The sequence below is a fragment of the Apostichopus japonicus genome, chromosome 14, assembly GCF_037975245.1.
Source record: "Apostichopus japonicus isolate 1M-3 chromosome 14, ASM3797524v1, whole genome shotgun sequence".
NCBI classification, from domain to species: Eukaryota; Metazoa; Echinodermata; class Holothuroidea; order Aspidochirotida; family Stichopodidae; genus Apostichopus; species Apostichopus japonicus.
In genome coordinates, this window is record NC_092574.1 from 17,115,037 (window position 1) to 17,136,344 (window position 21,308).

At 37.0% G+C, this 21,308-nt stretch overlaps 1 protein-coding gene across 1 annotated transcript in view; it reads right to left on the reverse strand.

The window, feature by feature from the left end:
- Nucleotides 1-2,908: 2,908 nt before the first annotated feature.
- Nucleotides 2,909-21,308, reverse strand: part of LOC139979438 (uncharacterized) — a 37,624-nt gene continuing 19,224 nt past the window's right edge. The window contains exons 2-5 of the mRNA XM_071990222.1: nucleotides 11,699-11,903; nucleotides 10,721-10,947; nucleotides 9,689-10,020; nucleotides 2,909-7,760 (exon numbers count right to left, since the gene is read on the reverse strand). Coding sequence (XP_071846323.1) covers nucleotides 6,926-7,760; nucleotides 9,689-10,020; nucleotides 10,721-10,947; nucleotides 11,699-11,903 — 1,599 coding nt within the window. The 3' untranslated portion in view covers nucleotides 2,909-6,925. The remainder of the gene's footprint in view (nucleotides 7,761-9,688; nucleotides 10,021-10,720; nucleotides 10,948-11,698; nucleotides 11,904-21,308) is intronic.

The following is a 21,308-nucleotide window of genomic DNA, read 5'->3' on the forward strand; positions in this document are numbered from 1 at the left end:
ATCTTCGTGCACTTTGCCGGGGTCGTTAGCGGCCATTGATAGCACGTTGACGCTGGTTGAAATGAAGGGTCTAAACGCCGATACACGATAGTTCCTGAACAAAGCTTGCGATTTGCTTCGTTTTCATTTTTTTTTTCGATCATGGAATAAATCACTGTCGTTGTAAACGTAGTTGTTTGACGATTAACTTGACCTCTCTCCTAACCATGACGACCTCACGAAAACACTGTTAAGACTCGATCAAAGACCAGAGAGCGACAACGTAGAGAGAACTTCACGAGGATGATGATAACGGTACTTGCGAAATGTCTCACAAAAACAAAATATTACATAAACTGCATAAAATATTACATATATTACATAAAATACAATATATATATATATATATATTTATATATATATATATATATATATATATATATATATGTATGTATGTTCTCAAGTGGTAAAATATAGTGGGTTTTTTTTTGCTCACAGACATGACTTTTTACTAGGATATTACCCAACCGGAGCAAGATTTTTCTTAGCTGTATAGAGGAGTTGTTCTTCACATATAAGCCAATTAGTGGGTGGTTGGGTTTATGTCCTCTTTAAGGGCAATATACTGGGGACTTCAACATAGAGTTGTTGTTTAAGAAGTGTTACATTGTCGGCCACCTAAACGTTCCTTTAAATTTTGACGATGAGAAGGCTGCCACCTAATGACAGATTGGACGCGGATTCCGTATATACCGAAGCCCATAATATGAACTTTCACATTGGGGTTGGCTCTCTGCTGTGATTGAGTTTTGTCTATCCATCCTTCTAATATATTATCTTCTCCTTTCTCAGAATTGTTTAAGTCCATAAAATCAAACGGTTGACATAACAGAAGGACTTGTCTTTTCTTGTTCTATTATGACATTGAATATGAATCTTGTTTTTTGTTGTTGCTGATGACGTCTGCTGTTGATAGAGTATGTCATACTAAATAAATCACGTCTTTGCTAGTTTATGTAATAAAACAAAATACAGATGGAAAAGACAGGATTGTTCCATTTCTGTGCTTGTTTTCATTTTTGTCAATCATTAAATGCATATTTGTATATAGGCTAAATTTATCAGAAATGCGCTTGGTGCAGGAGTGTTAAAATGTAAATACAGGGACATAAGCAGTGCATCTAGGCACTATGCACTACTAGGCTCTATGCACTGCAGACATGTAGGCTCTATGATGTAGCATATATCATCTTGCTCGATAGGCGGATGTAATAACTAGCAGTGGTTATTAGTCTAACGCCCTAAAAGCGATAACAAATATATACAACCAGAGTTTTAAATTCGAATATATCGATAGATCTTAACATATTCGGTTAAGAAGACTTTTATACCCCACAAGTCGAAAGCCCCTTCCCTAACCACCCAACCCTACCCACCCACCCACCCCCATTCCCGTCTCTTAGAATATGGCTTTAGGCACAACATTAATATGTTCTAGATCACTGATAAAAATCCAGGGTGTATTCCCCAACTTATTTTATCTTGAGATACGACCCTTTAGACTTCTGAGTCTTATAAATGAAACTTAATGGACTACTCTGTTGAACACAGAGATCATTTTGACCGTTACTGAGATGCAACGACAATATGTGACGGGGAAAACCGTAAGAGATTAAAAACATATGTAAAGTGCATTACACATTCGTAAGAACAAATGGTACCGGGGATGTGAGGGTACTCTGTTATTCTCATCAAGTCAAAGCAGAACAGGTTTCTGTTGAGCACCGAGAAGCCGACATCATAATGAAGTCAACATTAAAGGGACATTCCGGAGATTTAGCAGACTATAAAGGTGAATGATCTTGAAAATCGGAACAGCCGTAGAAACGTGACCAGCTCTTTAAGTATTATTTCTTCTTCAGTTCTTAGAGGATGGAATAACAAGACTTAAAATTCAACCTGTAGCTATCCTTAAATTAAGCTAAGTTGTTTGCTCCTATGTAGCCTTACCCTCCATCCAGACCCAGCACACTAGATTAAACAAGTACACTATGGTATGCTATGCTATCGGGTGGGTTCTTACTGAAGTACGCGCTAGTGAGTGCTTGTTCTCGACTTGGCGCGTGTGGTCATCTGTCCGTGGGTGTGTGTTCTCGTATTAGAGAAATGGCTGTTCTCAATGTGCTTGCGTATGGAACACCATACTAACATTGATTCAAAAATTCGAGATATATTCAATCTAATTCGAAATATCTGCAATTAATGCCAGATATCTCGAATTAAATTTAAGTGGCTCTAATTATTTCAGATATCTCCACTTCAATTTGAGATATCAGAAATTGATTATTCAATTCTGGATATCTCTAATTCGAATTCTTTGATATATCTAATTTCAATTTTGGGATATCTCTCATTATATCTCGAATTCAACTTCTGATATCTCAAATATGTTTAAATTATTGGTATCTGGAAGTAAATGAGAGATATCTGAAAATGAATGAAAGATATCCAAAAATTAGTTGGAGATATCTGTTATTGTTGAATAACTGTTAAAATGGCGTTCCATAAATGCGATGTCTCGACTTGCGAGAGGTAAGTGGTGTGTGTTGTGCCTGCTCCGGCATTCCCTATGCACAAATTACAATCCATTGCCCATGAGCTGTTCCTTTCATTCCGTTGTTTTGTGTCTTGGGCATTAAATATTCAGTGTGAAACTTCAACTCATTTTTCTGTTTCTGTTTTCTAGGATTTTTCCAGAACAAAATATTTGGTTTTATTTTTCAAATGTTAAATATTGATTTTACAGACTTAAATCCGCTGTCAAGAAATTATTTAAATAAATAAATATAGTACCCAAATTATATCTAGAATTCGGCGAAGTCTGCCAATAAAAAGTTAAAACAAAGGAAAGATGACGACATTAACATAATTTTATATGATCTGTGTATTTTATTCATTTTTCAAGATATTTTTAAGATATTTTTGGTTGAAGAGCTGTACACATATACCACCATTAAACGATCATTGGTTGACAATGATAGATCACACATAGATATATATAAGCCTAACTCTACAAATAATTCTCTCATACCGGTATCTCGCCCAAAGTTTGAATAAACAAAAGTCCCCATTTATATCCTTAATGATTAATTATATACGAGTTGTTGTTGTTGTTGTTTTCATAATCTATACCCTCTGTTAAACTCAAATGACCTTTGACATTTTCTCTGATAACACGGTACGTTTCTATAACTCACCTAGGGAAGTTTTTTAATAATCCAGGGGTTTTCTATCGTACTTTCCTGGAACTTTTTAATCTCCAGATTTTGAAATTGATACACATTATCTAACGATAATAAATATAAAACAAAGTAGCTTACTACGAGGTGGATTACTGGTTACCAGTTTTTGGACTTTATGGCATGTTTTGGGTTAATACTGCTGACGACTGCTAACAACTTCGACTAAAAGTGACAAAAAAAGAATAATAAAACGTCCAAAGTTAAAGTCACACTCCAAACCTAGGCGAAAAGTTACAGGTGCTTCTAAGTTCCGTCTCAAGAACTTTATATCAAGTTAAATTTCTCTCTGCAAATTAAACTTCTAAGCAACCATTATAGGCATACAAATATCATGTTTATCTTTCAATTATGACCATGTGACGCAAAGGCAACAAACAATTATGTTAATTTTAATTTCAGTAATAATCTGTACAAGTATATTCTTCAAATAATATTAATGACAACTTTGGCCGGCCATAGATTATATGATACCTACCGTGAGCAATAATGCGTAAACCACACTTATATATATATATATACAATTAACCTTCACCGTCCTTTGCCGTAAATCAAAACTCATACAAGCTATTTTTTTCTTTTATTGTTATTATTTTTACAAGTCTGCTTTTCGACATGTTATAAATAAGGAAACACAAAGAAATATCAACCTAGCTACACATTAAAATTGATATACGATATACGTAAGTTGCGAAACTTAGCAAAGTGCATGTCTTCCCTTACTAGTTAGCCTTCACACAGTCGTTTCAACAAACTAGCTAAAACCTCTGGAATAGATCGCTTCACTGATGTACTATAGTCTAAGTTCCTTTGTCAAACTTCCCCGATCCTAAATGCTTTTTATGTACATATAGATATACGAAACAGGAGAGTCTAGCTATTGAAAGAAAATAAAATACATATTTAAAGAATGCGGGGAGTAGGTCGCCATGTTGAATCTTAAAGCAACGTGTCACAAGCCTAGTGAGTTGTATAAGCTTAATTCTACAACACAAGTGGCGTTATAATATAATCTATCAAATTTATGATTATTAAAATTCAATATATTAAGTAACGCATGACACCACCGGGACATGGCTTATTATCCTGATTACAGGTTGTAACTTGCACATTTGGGTGACACCTCTTAACACCGCAAAAATCACACGTCAGAAAACTATCAGTTCTGTGTATATAGCCCGCTTCTTCCAATTTTTTCCCGGTTCAAACATTTGTAATCTGTCACTGTCATGCACGATACATACAGTTATCTAATAACAAGTTTACTTAAACAAGGCATGACACATGTTAATGTTATAGTAGTTTAAAGTGATACACCTTATGCTCGTCATATATAGCCTTCCCAAAATGATGACTGTTCTTTTCGTCGTGTCAAACCTTTTGGCATTTCAAACGCAACACTATCGGATTTTATACTACTATATAACTAGTCTTGACCAAGTCGTTTGTAATAATACTCTTTTTTTCTCGCGTGCAACTGTACATGCCTCCGAATCCGTTTCTGCCTATACCACGAATGCGTTTGCCTAGTGTGTATTTTACATGCCCGAGGAACCTGTCTGATACAAACTGGTATCGAAAGCGTTCTCTGGGCAGTATAGCAAATAGATACGGGAAAATAGCTTTGTGAAAAAGCAAAGTTCACCAGGTTGTTCATACTATACTACTATATAGCCGGAGCATGCGTAATGCATGTAAAACCCGCGTGGAGCAATGCCAAAGATAGCGTTGTTTGTCAGAGAGAGACGATTATCTTCGATTCCAGAAAATTTGGAGAAAACTTTAGAGAGCGTAAACAAGAAGTATAAATGATATTGGTTACTTTTTATAGCAATTTGCTAGAGATATGGAATTAGTTGAACGACAAACACGCAGTTATGTGGAAGGTATAGTGTATTTAGGTTGATGGTTTCCTCTTACAGATGTTACCGCGTTGATGTTATACGAAATTAGAACATATAAGTTTTCATGGCCTGATTGAATATGGTTTTTCATTATGTGCATACAAATTGCGAAGAAATTACACACGATATGGTTTACGTTGAAGAAGGAAAAAAAAACCTAAATTTAGCCTAAATTTGCCAATTACATTCAAATCAAACTTGTAATGATCATTCGAAAATACGGGTTTTGTGAAAGTTACGATAAGAAATCAAATGAAATTGAATTATCACTATATAGGCCAAGGTACTTAAAATGGATTAGTCACCCTCGGTGCCAATGATATTATTCAAAAACGACTGAACGTGTAGTATGAAAACTGTAACATGAAATAGCATCAACAGAAAAGAGACATTTGGCGGCCTTTTTCTAACCTTTTCAATTTTCCCTGTTTTTCCTGGAAGAATTTTAATAAAGATCATTTCTTCTAAGGAAACTGAATTTCCTTATAGCTTTTTATTCTTTTTCCTTTTAACCTTTTAGGTCAACTTTAACAGGATTTAATGCATTTTATTCCTGGTATCGAAACTTAACCAAAAAAATAACCCAGACTGAATTTAAAAAAAGTTTTTATATTATTCCAGATGACGCTTGGATTAACGATTCTCTCTTTGTTGTCGAGTATTTCTATTTTAGTATTTTTTATGATTGTGGTTGATATCTCTCTCTCTCCTACATAGCATAAACTACTTCGATTACAAAGTACAGAGGTTTTGAGATAACCCCTCCAGCTAGACCATTCATAAGATTAAGTATTAATCTCACACGAACGCCCACAAACTTCTTCTTTTTCTTCTCTGTATTCTCCCTCAGACATATAAAAAGAATATTTGAGGGTGAATAGCTTGGCAAGCAAACCTAGTCTTTCCCATTGATGACAATATGGATAAAAATATTGACCTTTGTTATTTATACAGGCTTATACAGGGCTATAAGCCTTTGAAATATTTCTGAATAAACCAGAGTTTTCGGCCTAGTGTGTGGTTTTATACTATAAACCTGTGGGTAATAGTTATTTGTGTGAAGTGTGGGGTTAGCGTGTCCAACGACAGATTTATATATATTTTTTAATTTTTACAATAATTTTTGTAAAGCGACCTATAACAATATCAGGATCTAATATCTAAACATTGAGCTAAATACTTTTCTTTGAAATTCTCTTACTTGTATTTCCTTACTTTTTCAATTTTTTTGTTAATTGTGTTTCAAAATGAGATTTTCTAATTTTCCCTCTTCCTTTTTCGAAACTGTAAATGAATAATTCATTTCTTCTTCATTCTGAGCTTCACTTATAAAACGTTCATTGAGTATTTTTCTTGAAATTTATTAATTGTGTACTGCCGTAAAGGATTGGATTGGGTTGGATATGTCATGATATGGATTGGATATGTCATTTGACATTTCTCGGTGTAAAAAAAGAAGGAAGGAAATTAAATAAGTTATTTTACCAGCATCACGAGGAGATTGAGGGGGGGTGTATTCTGTTATCCACTTCGTATATCTAAAACTTTGGCTTTGTTGAACATACATACTTATTCTACTGTACAGACTTGGTAAAATCAGAATAATGTCTTTGTTTTTTAGTTACAAAATCGCTGTCTTGCTGACAGTAACATGATGTACCCGTTTGATTATTTATTTATTTATGTATTTATTAATTTATTTATAGTTATTGTTTTACTTGTATAAGGTCTATAGTCAACGTTTCAGATACCGCTGAAATCACCGCTCCCTACATCTTCACCGTCGTAATTATCCACATCGAGATTTGTCGAGGGTTTCGTCAAAAAATCTCCGGCTTTGATTTCTTCATCATCATCATCTACATAGCTACTGGAGGAAGAATATTCATAGGATGATGATGACGATGATCTCTCTTCGGTGGTGTCAACATAATAATCAAAACTGGTTATATCATTGATCTCCTCCTCGGACTCCTGCAGGCCGAGCGGGTTTTCGCGCTTTTCCGCTTTACCTATAACATCGGTAGTAGCCGTTCCGGGTCCTGGAATCGTCCCATGGTCTGTACCATTCGGTTTCAGATCTACTCTATATCTATCTTTGATATTTGTAGCATTGAGGTCATCCGCAGCTTGATTTAGAACTGTGATTTGGGCTTTGGTCGAAGCAGAGACGTTATGCTTGCCATGGATATGTTGTGTCTCGTTGTATCTCGTGTGTGAGGAATGCCGATATTCGTTCCTGTCCGGAGATTCACCGCTTAGCAGCGGGTTCGGAATGGTCTCCTTTTTCAGAATAACGGTGGATATGACTTCTTTGGAATTTCTCTCCAAATGTGCTTGACTTGATCTCACAAATGGCACTATGCCGACGTCGTGTTGTGCACTTTTTATGGGAGGTGGTTCTTTGACTGCTCTTACTTGGAGATCAACATCTTGGAATAACTCAAATGAATCGTTATTGTTGTGTGATATCCTCTCTGTATTCGGGGAGCGTAAGCCTTCACATGTACATGTCGTGTTATCGAAGGCATATTTAGATCGACAAGATGGCCGACTGCACTGACTTGTTTTCACGCAACTAGAGAAGAGAAAAGGGGAAAAAGAAGAAGAATATTAACAATAAAGAGTCGTATACAGACAGTTTAGGTAGACAGTTTAGATGTATATACACAATAAGCTATTTGCAATGACAGCGTCCCCGACACGCGGCCGAGACGAGTCCGTCCATGGTCCCCAATAATTTTCACATGAATGATTTTCACGCGGGCTTGCAGGTGCCGTAACATATAGTGTATAGCACTGGAGATGATTCGAGGCGGACCGAAATATCGGTTTCCTTTGAAAACTTTCCCATTCTTTGTGTTTGCGTTACAGAATATTCATTATCGACTGTTTTATGTCTATTACAAAATTACTATCAATACATATTTTTCTGCATAGAATAAAACCAAAATGTATGATATAAGTTTTAAAACTGTTCATTTTAGTCACTTGTGACCAGCGTACTGTCGGTGGATGGTCATCACATATACTGCTAGAAGGTAAACAGAGGAATATGGGGGAGTTGGGGGGGGGGGGGAATATCAGTTTTGCAATCACCACATCCATCCATTTCCTGAGGTAAGGTAATATCTTATCTATATAGTAAAAATAGCAAAGCACCATATCAAGAGAGTACGGTAATGGTTGGACGATATATACTGAGATGGGGTTTGAATTACAATGCAGAATACTCTACACATACTCGTTACATTATCCGCTACCTCAGCATATCCTCTTCAATATTAACTATTGCTAATTTCTCCTCCTCTCACCATTGATTATGCTACCTTGCTATTACGTACTAACGCAATACTAAAGCATGTAAAGCGGCGTCAGTCACAGACACCCACCCGTACACTGCATGGCATGTTTAGGTATAGGGCCTATACATAGTCCATAAAAAATGTTTTTATCAGTTTCCTTCATACACACACTAGCATTCTTCGACCCCAAACGATAACCCTTCAGTAGATCTGTCGTCAGTAAACATTCATCATTCGTTGTATGATGCTAAAAATAGGAACATGTTTGGTTAGGTTTGGGAGTCTATCATATAGCTACCCATTCATCAAGTTTAATGCGTTGAGGTCTGTGTTACCATAGCTACAGAACTATACATTACCGTTAAAAGGCTCCCATGTACCACTGATGAGTGGCATTTACACACACACATACACAACCCCCACACAGAATAGAGACCTGGTCAGGTTCTAAAACAATCACGACAAATAACCCTGTAACATTTGACCTGATGACCTTTTGACCTGTGACTTTTAACATTTTGAAAATATCTTGAACCTCTCTTGCAGCCAGGGTCCCGATTGATAATCACAATATTCAAACAATTGATAGGATATACGATTGAAAAAATTCGCATTTGGATACAAAGAGGTATATAATATAGGCTCGATCCACTCTCTTAATTGAGTTTGACCACCTTTTACCCACTATATCCCACACTACTCACCAGCTTCGCCATTTACCCTGTCAAGCTATATCCCCATTAACAACGTGAAGGGATTAATGTTAATCCATGTATTTGTTCAATGAGATATCTACGTATATATAAAGATACCAGCACATAGCCGCTCCTCCAACACTTCAACCCCACCTCTTCCGGAACGTTCTTAACACCATGAAGTATATCAGCAAAATATAATGTAAAACAAATGGTCACTCATTCTCAAACTTCAAACCAACGATCTAAGTTAACGCTTTTTGTTATCTGGAACTAATGCCAATACCCGGGGGGGGGGGGGGGTTGCACAGATCCGGGGTCCGCTGTTAACTTTATGGAGCCCAATGAAATATGAAAGAGGCTAGGTAAAATAGGAAATATATTCCCACTTTCATAACATACGAGAGGAAACAAACGACTTATGTAAAACTTGGCCTGGCCCAGGTGACATATATATAATTGTTTTTCCGGGCGTCGCCCGTCGACGCCTCTGATGATGGACTTACTCGCATTCACTTCGAGACATGGTGGCTTTCCCCCGTAAGATCTTCCGGCAAGTTCTCCCTGCTGGGGTCTGTTCATCTCCACACTCGCATTCGCACGTTTCGTTGTTATTTCTGTACGGGTTGGCGCATCGCTTAGGGCACAGACAATTACAGTCGATTGGATTTTTGGTCTTCGGGCTCTCACAGATGATATCGTTGCATTTCTCTCTTGTCAGAGCTGATTCTTGGCACTCACAGAGTGTATGTTCTTCCACTTGCGCTGTATATACTTTCATTTCCCTTTGCCTTGATGCACTGCCCGATTTGTCGATGTACACGAAAGCAAATAAAATCTATGAGTAAAATAAGGATAGAAAAATTAATATCACCAAATTTTAATATCGGGTTGGGAACAAGCAAAACGACACACCACACGCGCTTATACCCTACATAGAGGAGGATGGAAAAACAATACCTATGGGTCATCTTTTCATATAGCCCTTTATATATATATATATATATATATAGTAGGTTAACTGTCTAGAATGTTCCATTAAGACAATTTTTTTCACGGGTTATGTTCAAAATAGTTGACTGGCTGTCTTTGAGAGACAGTTCTTCTTAAGAAGATCCCGTCCAACTTTCAAACAAGTATTCCGTATCGTAACTTCTGATTAGAAGCGACATCGTGAGTTTGGTTGCCAAGGTTAAGCGAGGCTTTCCCCCCCCCCCCCCAAATACGGATTATTATTCAAAATAAGACTGTATACAAAAAACTGAAAAACAGTCTTACTTTTTTCTTTCCTTTTTGCAATTTTCAGAATTTGAATAAAATTTGGCCGCAGATATTGCAATTCATGGCGTAAACTTAGAGAGTTGTCAAAATGAAACTGTGTTTTGAATTTTGATGTTTGTAACTTTTGAATGATAACATCAGTTTCATATACCTTTTATATTGGCCTATATACATATACACTTATGCATTTCTAAGAATATGATATTTAGTGACTCTATCGGCGTTCCACAGTGTCAACTTTAGTAAAGATGGGGTACCTGTCGTGTAACATTTGTGATATGTCCTTCCTTCACCGAACATGTCTTTGTCTCTATGTTGCAGCAGCCGCTGTGTGCTCCACATCTGTTAACTTGTATGCATAGTGGATACATATACTGTAAGAGTCCCTTGTCTAAACCTATCACTTCATGTGAATCTAGGAGCACAGGCCTAGGCTCCCGGCATTCCTGTAGTCTTTCCTGTTCTTTAATCTGTTCGACAGCGTCTAAAATGGCAAAAAAAAAAAGGAAATATGGCTGTGAATTTCCTAAGGAGATTGCATATCAAACAAAGAGATTCGAAGACGAAATATTTGTTATACCGTATGACGTTACAATGGGGAAAAAATGGACTTGCGTCTTGTGATATGCCTTTGTCTCCATTTCTGCAGGTCAGTTGGAGATACAGTAGATTATGAAACAAGGTTTACACAATTGACCTCTGGTGACTCCAAATGACCTTTGACCTCCACGAAAAACAAAAGCGTCTTCCAATTGACGTGTCACAACTACATACTAAATATGATATTGGTCCAAACTTCCCTTCTTGAGATATCGTGCTTACAAGGTTTTCATAATTTGACCCATAGTGACCCCAAATGACCCTTGACCTCTACAAAAAACAATAGGCTTATTTTTACTTAATGTGGTACTCCTTCACACGTTATACAAGAATGATCCAAGCTTCCCTTCTTGAGATATCGTGCTTACAAGGTTTTCATTATTTGACCCATAGTGACCCCAAATGACCCTTGACCTCTACAAAAAACAATAGGCTTATTTTTACTTAATGTGGTACTCCTTCACACGTTATACGAGAATGATCCAAGCTTCCCTTCTTGAGATATCGTGCTTACAAGGTTTTCACAATTTGACACCTGTTTGACAATGTATGTGATATATAGCAGTGCTCTCTCTGCATGTAAATGGACATTATAGTCATGGTGTTTAACTGGAATATCCATTGAATATTCTTACCTGTTGTCACGTTTTGAAAAAATTGTGAATTCATAATACTAGATGGGCCTTTCGTAAGTTGATTGGAGTCAATGCTGTCTCGGAGCGATGCATCTAGTAACCTCTCCAGGGTACCTGTGATGTCATCAGTTTTATCGAATACTTGTACGAATTCTTCAAGTGATCTGGCTTTTTGGACTTTCCGACTGTATTTCTTGTGGAATGCCTAAAACATGATGAATATAAAGAAAGCATTTCATTTTTCAATTGAGGTTTACTTCATATTGATATGAATACCTTAAATATAAAAACTTGAATTTCACAGAATCATTGATTGATCCTAACTTCAATATTTCACAAACGGTTTTTGAATTTCGAGCGTCACGCATAGACCTTCAAAGAGTAGCTGTGGCGCGCACGTTTAGGCCCTCCATCCAAAATCTTCCTTGAGGACTGAGTCACGAACCGTGCAACACATTTCCACTCCTCGGAACCGATGCTCCAGAGAATGCAAGAAAGCTTGATTGAACTATGGGATGATGTCGAAGATAGTCACCTAATCCTTCTTCGTCGGCAAACTCAGAAAACTGCAGATAAATTTCCCTAACTGTGGAACAATCCTGTAGACCCAAACGAAGCGTTTTCCCGTCGCTCTTATACCAAGTTTTATATAAATGGAACCTGCCTGTTAAGTTGTTAAGTATAGCTATTAAATTTAGTTACGTGCGCTAGGTTTTTGCTGCACCTTATGGAACCCCCTCCCCCCCCAACTCCCGGGGACACGTTGATGTGGCGCACTTAAATGTCCCCGGAGCGCCTATTTGAATTGTGCAGATTTGGGTATATATGTGGGTGTGAGAAGTTTCCCATGACCAGGGGGTTAACCGTTGTTAAAGTCCTATGAGAGGACATTCCTTTGATACGAGACTTGTGTAAACCTTGAAACTTTTAACTTTTACCTTATAGAGTGATGCAAATACGGCACAAAACAGGAACAGAATTGTTCGAAAAGAGGCGTGGCATAGTACAGTGTAATTTCCTTTGCTGTTTTTTTTTTTAGGATAGACAAACTGGCGGGATCAGATTACGAGTGGGATTAAACTTGATAAGGAGATTAGCGTTGTAAGTAGGAGAAGAATTGGTTTAAAGGGACCTAAATGACAAGTACAGTAACATTTTACAAGCAGCACATGATAGGCACACTTTACTACACGATATACATAATAATAATACATAATTTGTATATAGCGCCAAACAAACTATGAAATCATTCTCGTAACGCTTAACATAATAATAACAATGATAATATATATATAATATATGCTTTGGTGAAAAGATACCTCTTGAGTGCTGATTTGAAACCGTTCACAGTATTGCACATTTTTACATGTTCTGGAAGTGAGTTCCACAGGCATGTACTGAAAACTCTTCGGCAAAGTGCAACGAAGTTCAGAAAAGTACACAAATCCTGGACTTCTAATTACCATTGATAATTTGACAAAACCCATGGTGATGTCTTTCATACCAAACATATGGTAAATCCACGGGGTTCGGAGTTAACCTTTGATATTGCTGTCACTGGGAAAACTCGGAAGAGTTAAGATTTGTGTTTTTTTTTTCGTGAAATGCCAATCCCCCTCTGCGAAACAAGAAATTGTCCGGCGTCTGTGTTAATATTGTCAAGGTTCTGGCAAACAGACAGCGTAAACTTAAGTTAAAGCGACACCATGTCCATTATCTGAGGGTTATGAAGACATTCAATTGTGAAAATGTGAAGTCCATCCTTGATGGGAAGGAAAATCAGGGAGGATCTGTCTTTTGAATGAATGACGTGAAACGGTGATTTTAAGGAAGATGTATTTAAGCCAGCTAAAAGACATGAAACTGCATTCAAGTGACACCCGAACAGAATTACATCACCGTAACCACGAATATGGTTGCATGACATGTTCAAGACTCAAAAACACCGAATTTTCAAGGTCAGACGAATAACATCTTGCTTATTCTCATATTTCTTCAAGTTGACGGCATCATCAATTTGTCGAGAAGGGAGCAAACTCAGTTGGAAGTCTGACCTCAATATATGACCGTTACTAGCAAATTTTCGAGCACAGCTACTTGACACGGAAGTAATTGTTTCGCGCAAATCCGGTTCTACGGACTTCGGTTCGCTACTTCCATGTATGGATGTAATCGGTAAAATTCGCAAACATCCCAATGTCATTCGGGTTTACGAGTATTGTAGCTCGATAAAGGATACTTTAGAGATTCAAATACGATCATTTCCGGAAAGAAACGAAGGTTTTACCAATAGAACAGTGCATTTTCTTATCGACGACCAACGCAAAAACATAAAGGTAAGTCAAATCGAGTCGACGTCTATCGTTATGTGACTTTCGCGTCTTAGACAACTTTCAACCGTAAAAATAGCATTTTTGTAATATATAAGCTTGAATCTTACTCATATTTTTCAGAAAAGTTGTAACTCCCCCGAAAAGTGTGATTTTTTGGTCAACGAAAATGGTGCTCCTATGTGGTTTTGGTTGCCCCTAATACATGTATCCTAACGTACATAATACACATATACACGAAAGTACCGTATCCTATAACGTGCAGCCTAGCGCTATATGTCGACTATGATGTAGCAAATGCTAGATTGCAACGTCTCGTATTTTTCGTAATCTTTCTATTCGGCATAGATTCCCTTCATTTTTTTGCGTTAATATGGAAAAATCAGGGAGTTGATAAGTCACGGTACTACTTATGGCTACTAAATAGTTAAAATTTAAAAATTCGAGGGCATAGCGGACAGTAATATTACTGTACTAGGCCCCTAGCCTATAGGCCTAGTACTTTTGTATTTACTAAAGTAATATACTACGACAAGTTTTTACTACAGGTAGGCCCTAGCCTAGTTTTAGTAATACTAGAATACCTGCATAGTTTAGTCCAATTTTAATAATGGACTAAGGCTTATAACCTTTAGTTCTTAGCCTACGCCTTCTTGTCCTTGTGGAATAATTCTAAGGGGCCTGTTCTTGAAAAGATTTGGACTGCATAAGATACAATTTAGTATTATTATTATTATACAAAAATTATTAGTAGTACTTGTAGACTGCCTTTGTACTATGTATAAGTTAAGATCATGGCTTATTATGAGTTTTATTAAAGCTGGACTGGGTGAAAATTTCCTCCATCCTGGGATCGGGATCCATTTCAATGTCACTTTGTTACAAGTGTTCAAGACCGGTATTAGATCAATGACTTAAGTCTAGGCCCAATTCCCTATGCTTAATATGTAGAGCAAGATACGTAACACAGAAATAAAACTAGCTTGCTTTATACTGCTTACACTTTATACTTATTGCTATTACAGTTAGACCTACTGCTGGTACTTGAGAACAATTGCACCTCATAGAGCCATGTAGTTGTACATAGCTACTTATAATTCCAGGTGACTTAAAACAATATCAGGGATCATTTTGTGACAACATGTTTTGCTGTTAACGAGAGTTTACGATCTTTTTATTGTTATGTTGTTTTCTATGATAGGTACAGTAGTAGAAGTACTTAGTTAGTCATTCACGTGCAGTCTTCCCTATGTGTGTGTGTGTCACACACAGATTTCTCTAAGGTGGTGCTTTCCCATGTATATATGACCAAAAAAAAGTTATTCCCAAAAAGAAGAAAAGTTTCATTCACTATTAGATTTGTTTTGTTATGTAAAATGACTAACATTGCAAAATGCAGTTCCACTGGTATTAAGTATTAGCCCAGAGAGCTTCCAGAGTTTATTACATCCTCATGTTTATTATCCTCATATCTGAAGTTTTCATATAAGAGTTTATTTATAGAAATCTGTTAATAAATGTAGTCTCACATTCTATTTAATACTATATATCTTTTAAGTTCCTAGCTCTGTTATATGTACCTGTAGTAAGAAGGAATGCAGCCTGTGGATCAGTTAAGTGCCTGTTGTTACAACTCTGCTCCAAACTATCGTTTGTTTAATCAGGTTGTATTATTAGTGTGCTACCTTTAAGCAATTTTGTTTTCTATATATATGTAATTTACATTTTTCCTCAGTTTCTGTTATACTCTTATAGAAAGAACAAGTTGTGTGCAGCAGCAGGCTGTAATATACTCAGCAGTCTCATGCCTATTCTCTAGCTAACTCGAACAGGTTATTGGCCCAGACACATACACTGGAAGTTAACTGTGTACAATAGATTGTTGTTTGGAATTTATGTTCTGATTTTGGAACCATTTCTTGGGAAATGTCGGTACTTAAATTGGTTAATTTAGTCGTGACAACTGACCAATATGGCTGGAACAACAGAAGATATGACGTGGAAAATTAACAAAATGGATGGAGTGAACTGGCTGACATGGAATTTCCAGATGAGACATTTGTTTCTTGCAAAAGGCCTGTGGGCTATGAGGATGGCTCATGAAAGTTGGGGGTTACTGTATGTGAGAAGTAGAAGAGTGCAAACTTGAAAAAGACACAACTGGCATTTTTCACCATTGTGCTTGCAATAGCATCTAGTCAGCTGGAATTAATTACAACAAGTGACAAACCAAGTGATGCTTAGGATGCCTTGCGTACTCTGTTCGAAATGGATTCTCTATCCAACAAAATTCAACTCAAGAAAAAGTACCTCAGAACTGAAATGGCAGAGGGCAAGTCAGTTGGAAATAATTTGAATTATATGAAAGGAAGTATGGATCGTTGGGCTGCTATTGGTGCTCCTATTTCTGAAGAAGACCAGGTTGTTAAAGTTATATGTCAAGTTTGGACTTATTTATTTACTTTCTACTCTTACCTTTTACTTTTATATATTTGTCTTTTAATGTTAATCTTATGCTATATGTCACAGGTATATCTCACCATTTCAGAGTTACAAAACTATCCATCCTGCCACCTGAACTGTTTTTGCTATGTCATGCCTTCACCATGCCACCTTGAAATACCCCTTCCAGTCATAATGCACTTGACATTGTGTGTGATTTTTTTTTCAGACAATATTATTGTATGAAGTCTTCACAGTATGAAGTGTGTTTCATTTCAAGAAGTGTTCAAAGTTTGTTAAGCTATTCCTTCCATTTGAACAAAGTATTTCACTTTGAAGTGATCGAAGTAATTTATTTTTCCTGCCCATATTTTCACAGGACATTAAAACATGTTCTTTCATGGAGAGTGTCACACCAAATGTTTTTTGTTTTCTTTTTTCTGTTGCTTAAAGTGCCTTATTGTTACAGTTATAAAATCAATAAAAGACCAGGCAACTCTATTTCCACTGTTGACTAATGTTCTACTATGCATGTGCAAAAGAAAAAGAAAACAGCCCTACTCAAAATATTTGGTCAGAGTATCCATAGAACGTGATGTATCCAAACGCGTCCTGTGTACTGAAAGTCCGCTTTTAATTAAAGTCCCCATATGTGGCAAAACCACCTCATCCCTCCAAAATACCCTAACTCTTCCCAAAGCTGGTGAACACCACACCCATCCCAAAGCTGGGAAACTCCAAACCCTTCCCCAAATCCGCTAAGCACCACATTCCCTCCCCAAAACCCCTAAAAACACCAGACCCCTCCCCTAAGCAACACACCCCTACCCAAGCCACAGTACTTAACTTCAATATTGGCAAGTGGTTATGTAGTGTGATACATGAACCAAACAAGGATTGGTATTGACTGGAAAACTGTTAACTGATATTTATTGATGAATATAAGCAACAGATGAGTACCCAGCTTTGCAGAATCTCACTGAGTAAGGGCTACTGTGGAATTATGGTAAGTGGGTAAGTATAAATCATTTGGTATTGTTGGAAGTTCCTTAGAAAGCAACTAGAAATAAGGTTTGGCCTAGGCCATGTTACCTTTGTATATTCGACATGTGGTATGACCCCTTCAGCTTTGACAACAGACTCAGGAAAATTTGTGTTACCTTAATAGTTACCACCATTAATTTAGCTAGAAAGGAAACACCATCTCCCTTGCCCCCTCCCCCATTTTGTCTCTCTTACCCCTCCCATATGCAGCTCTCAGTAATTTCACATTTTACCTAATCATATATTAGAGTTTGGGACAAAATTTCTTCCAAACCTTAGCACAACTTATATTACTTAATTTCACGCCACAAAACCTAACATTCCTAATAGACCGTACACTAAAGGAATGGGTTCCACTACATTGAAAACGATTTGAGTGAAGTCTTGTCGGTAGTAGCCCATAGCATGAAAACGGCTTGGCGAAAGTCTATCTAATTTCAAAATGGCGGCGACAGCAACAAAATCGCCGAGTCGAGGTAATCGTTTTGTGACTGGCCGTCTTAGACAACCATTTCACCGAAACTTTACAGCATCATGTAGGAGAGTACAAGATCCACAAATGGGAGAACTTTTTTGCTGTAACTCTCTTTCGTTGGTTCGTTTTGACCTATTTTGTGTCAGTTAGGAATACATGTGTGAGGACGAAGTTTGATTGCAATCGTTGTTTCATAGGTTTTCGTTGATTTTTTCTCGGGTATCTTTGTCCTACCATACATCGGAATTACTTTTAATCCATTCTGTGAGGTTCCGGTAAGTTGTAAACTATCAATGTCTGTAAATTCTGTGAGTGAAACGTAGGACCGACTTTACGTTAAATGCGGGCAAATTCAAATTTAATGATATGCGTGATCGTTGATCATTCTTCGAGGTCACGGGGTCAGACTTCCAACTGAACTGTTTACCCCTGTGGACGAGTTTATGAAATCTGTAACCTTTGACCCGATGTTTCAATGGAATAGATGTATACACATGGTACCCCTATTGCTTCCTCATTGCCACCCTCTCTAACCGGCTGATGCGTCGGTAGGGTATCTTCAAAACTGAATTTAAAAAAATGCTATAGTGATGAAAGCTTTACTGAGATAAAAGTGAAGAATATTTTGTAGTTTCTTTTTCTAATGTAATTTTCATTTAGAAAAGTAAAAATTTTCTTTAAAAATATCCAACAGTGCATGTAAATCAAACATGGTGACAACAACTTATTGCTATTTCAACACCCTAATTTTCATTTGTCCATTTAGAATACGTGCAGCTATATCCATCATCACAAATGTTGCAATACTAACAGCTGGCAACACGAAACCGTAAACATACAGTTATAAAACTTGTTTATGGAACGCCAAAAAGATCACAATGATTGAGAGTAACGCTTTAAATTAAATTCAACATAATAATATACGGTACACTTTTAGCATATATCTCCCGATAGAACATAAGTTCTATGGATGTACGGTACATTTTTGTATAATTCTCCCGTTAGAACATGAGTTCCATGGATATACGGTACCTTTTCCTATATGTCTCCCGATAGAAAATGAGTTTTATGGACTTACGGTACCTTTTAGTATATGTCTCCCGATAGAACATGAGTTCTATGGATATACGGTACCTTTCCGTATATGTCTCCCGATAGAACATGAGTTCCATGGACATACGAGTCTCCCGATAGAACATGAGTTCCATGGACTTACGGTATCTTAGTATATGTCTCCCGATAGAACATGAGTTCAATGGATATACGGTACCTTTTAGTATGTGTCTCCCGATAGAACATGAGTTCCATGGACATACGAGTCTCCCGATAGAACATGAGTTCCATGAACATACGGTACCTTCTAGTATGTGTCTCCCGATAGGACATGAGTTCCATGGATATACGGTACCTTTCAGCATGTCTCCCGATAGAACATGAGTTCCATGGACATACGGTACCTTCTAGTATGTGTCTCTCGATAGGATATGAGTTCCATGGATATACGGTACCTTTTAGCACATGTCTCCTGATAGAACATAAGTTCCATGGATATACGGTACCTTCTAGTATGTGTCTCCCGATATAACATGAGCTCCATGGATATACGGTACATTTTTGTATATGTCTCCCGATAGAACAAGTGTTCCATGAAACCATGCTTTGTGTCCTGACGACAAGCGACTTGTTATGCATGTGCGTATGGAATATTACTTAAACACAGAACCATTCAAGGTATTTTTTTTTTTTTTTTGGTCATCGAACATTAATCAGCAAGATTTAATTCTATTGTCCAGAAGACAATATCAGTCTGTTAAAGGTATTTGATAAGAGAAAAACTTGTTTTCAAAATTGATCAACTTTTCTTCAATATACCGATAAAGTTGGAGTGAACTATAGATAAACTAATGAATTGATTTCAATTTGGTAACGGATAGAAACGAAACGAACTTTGATCAAATTGTTAGTAGAAAAGTAATAAAGAAATGACTGTTTTTTTTTTAAACTTTCAAATTCACTTAAACCCCCAAAATGGTTTGCACACAATTCTGATGTTTAATGTGTTACCTAGGCAACCAACAAACATTCTTTCTTCAACGTTTCAACCACTTCAGGTCAAGCGTGCCAAGATGACAATATATAGTCCGATGGGCTTCAGTTTTATTTATTATCCCCGACAGGATAAACTATTTATCGGAAGGCTTCGTGTAGCTACAATATAATATTCATAATGTTTAAAGGGAAACAGTCGTCATTATAACATAGGTTTTCTGCTGTAGACCTCAATGTGCGCATGCCCTGCAGGCTTTTAAAGTCAGAATGTGTTAAGAATAATACTTCAGGGTGGGGGGGGGGTGGGTATCACCGACATCTGTTATGACTTCAGAGGAATTGCATCTCGGAGTCTGAGTGTTGCAAAATCAAAACACACTCTTAGATCTTTCAACATTAATTGATTCATAATTCTCCACCAATTATTTGTAAAGAAGAGGGGGTGGGGTCGGAGTGAGTTCAGAGTTAGGTATCACCAACATCTGTAATACTTCAGAGGAATTGCATCTATGGGTCAGTGTTGCATATCAAAACAGTCTTAGATTTTTTACCATTAACTGATTCATAATTCTACAACAATTATCTGTTGATCATTTACTGACAAATGGTGTATAACATTAATAATAATGATAATGATAATAATAATTAAATATCGATAGCGTTTTTTATGTATTATACATTTATGTGAACTTTAATGTCTCCGTCGTCTCTCATAAAAACAAACTTGACATTCTATAGTCATAAATTCAACCGTTGGTCAGATGGGAATTCAATTTTACATGGCACTTAGGTATAAAATATTAGGCGAATTAAGAAATCATCCAAACTGACTTTCACCCCCAATATGACAGACTCCAAACAGGTGTACGTTAGACAGGTACATTTTTAAAGAGGTTTGACATATTTCAAGATATGGAATGAACACCGTAGACCGTCTGGACTGACGAGAGGGTTAGGGAAGGGGATGGGGGGGGGGGGGGGGCAAGGGTTACATCCCCATAAATCGGATAAAATCAATTAGGCGGTCCGGGGAAAGATGGGTAATCCTTATTGTAACAATTTTATAGAAAATATTAGCTTATAAATAGGTTTTTTTTCATAAAAAAAAAACATTTTGTCGTTAGATATACAGATAAGGAAGCTGCGTACCAGAAGACTTCTTCATACTTCCATGGATTTTATACAAATGGAGAATTAAAATAATTGCCCACAGTGACACTTTGTCCCCAATGGCCCGACCGGGCTCTCGACGCCGAGAGCCATGGATTAA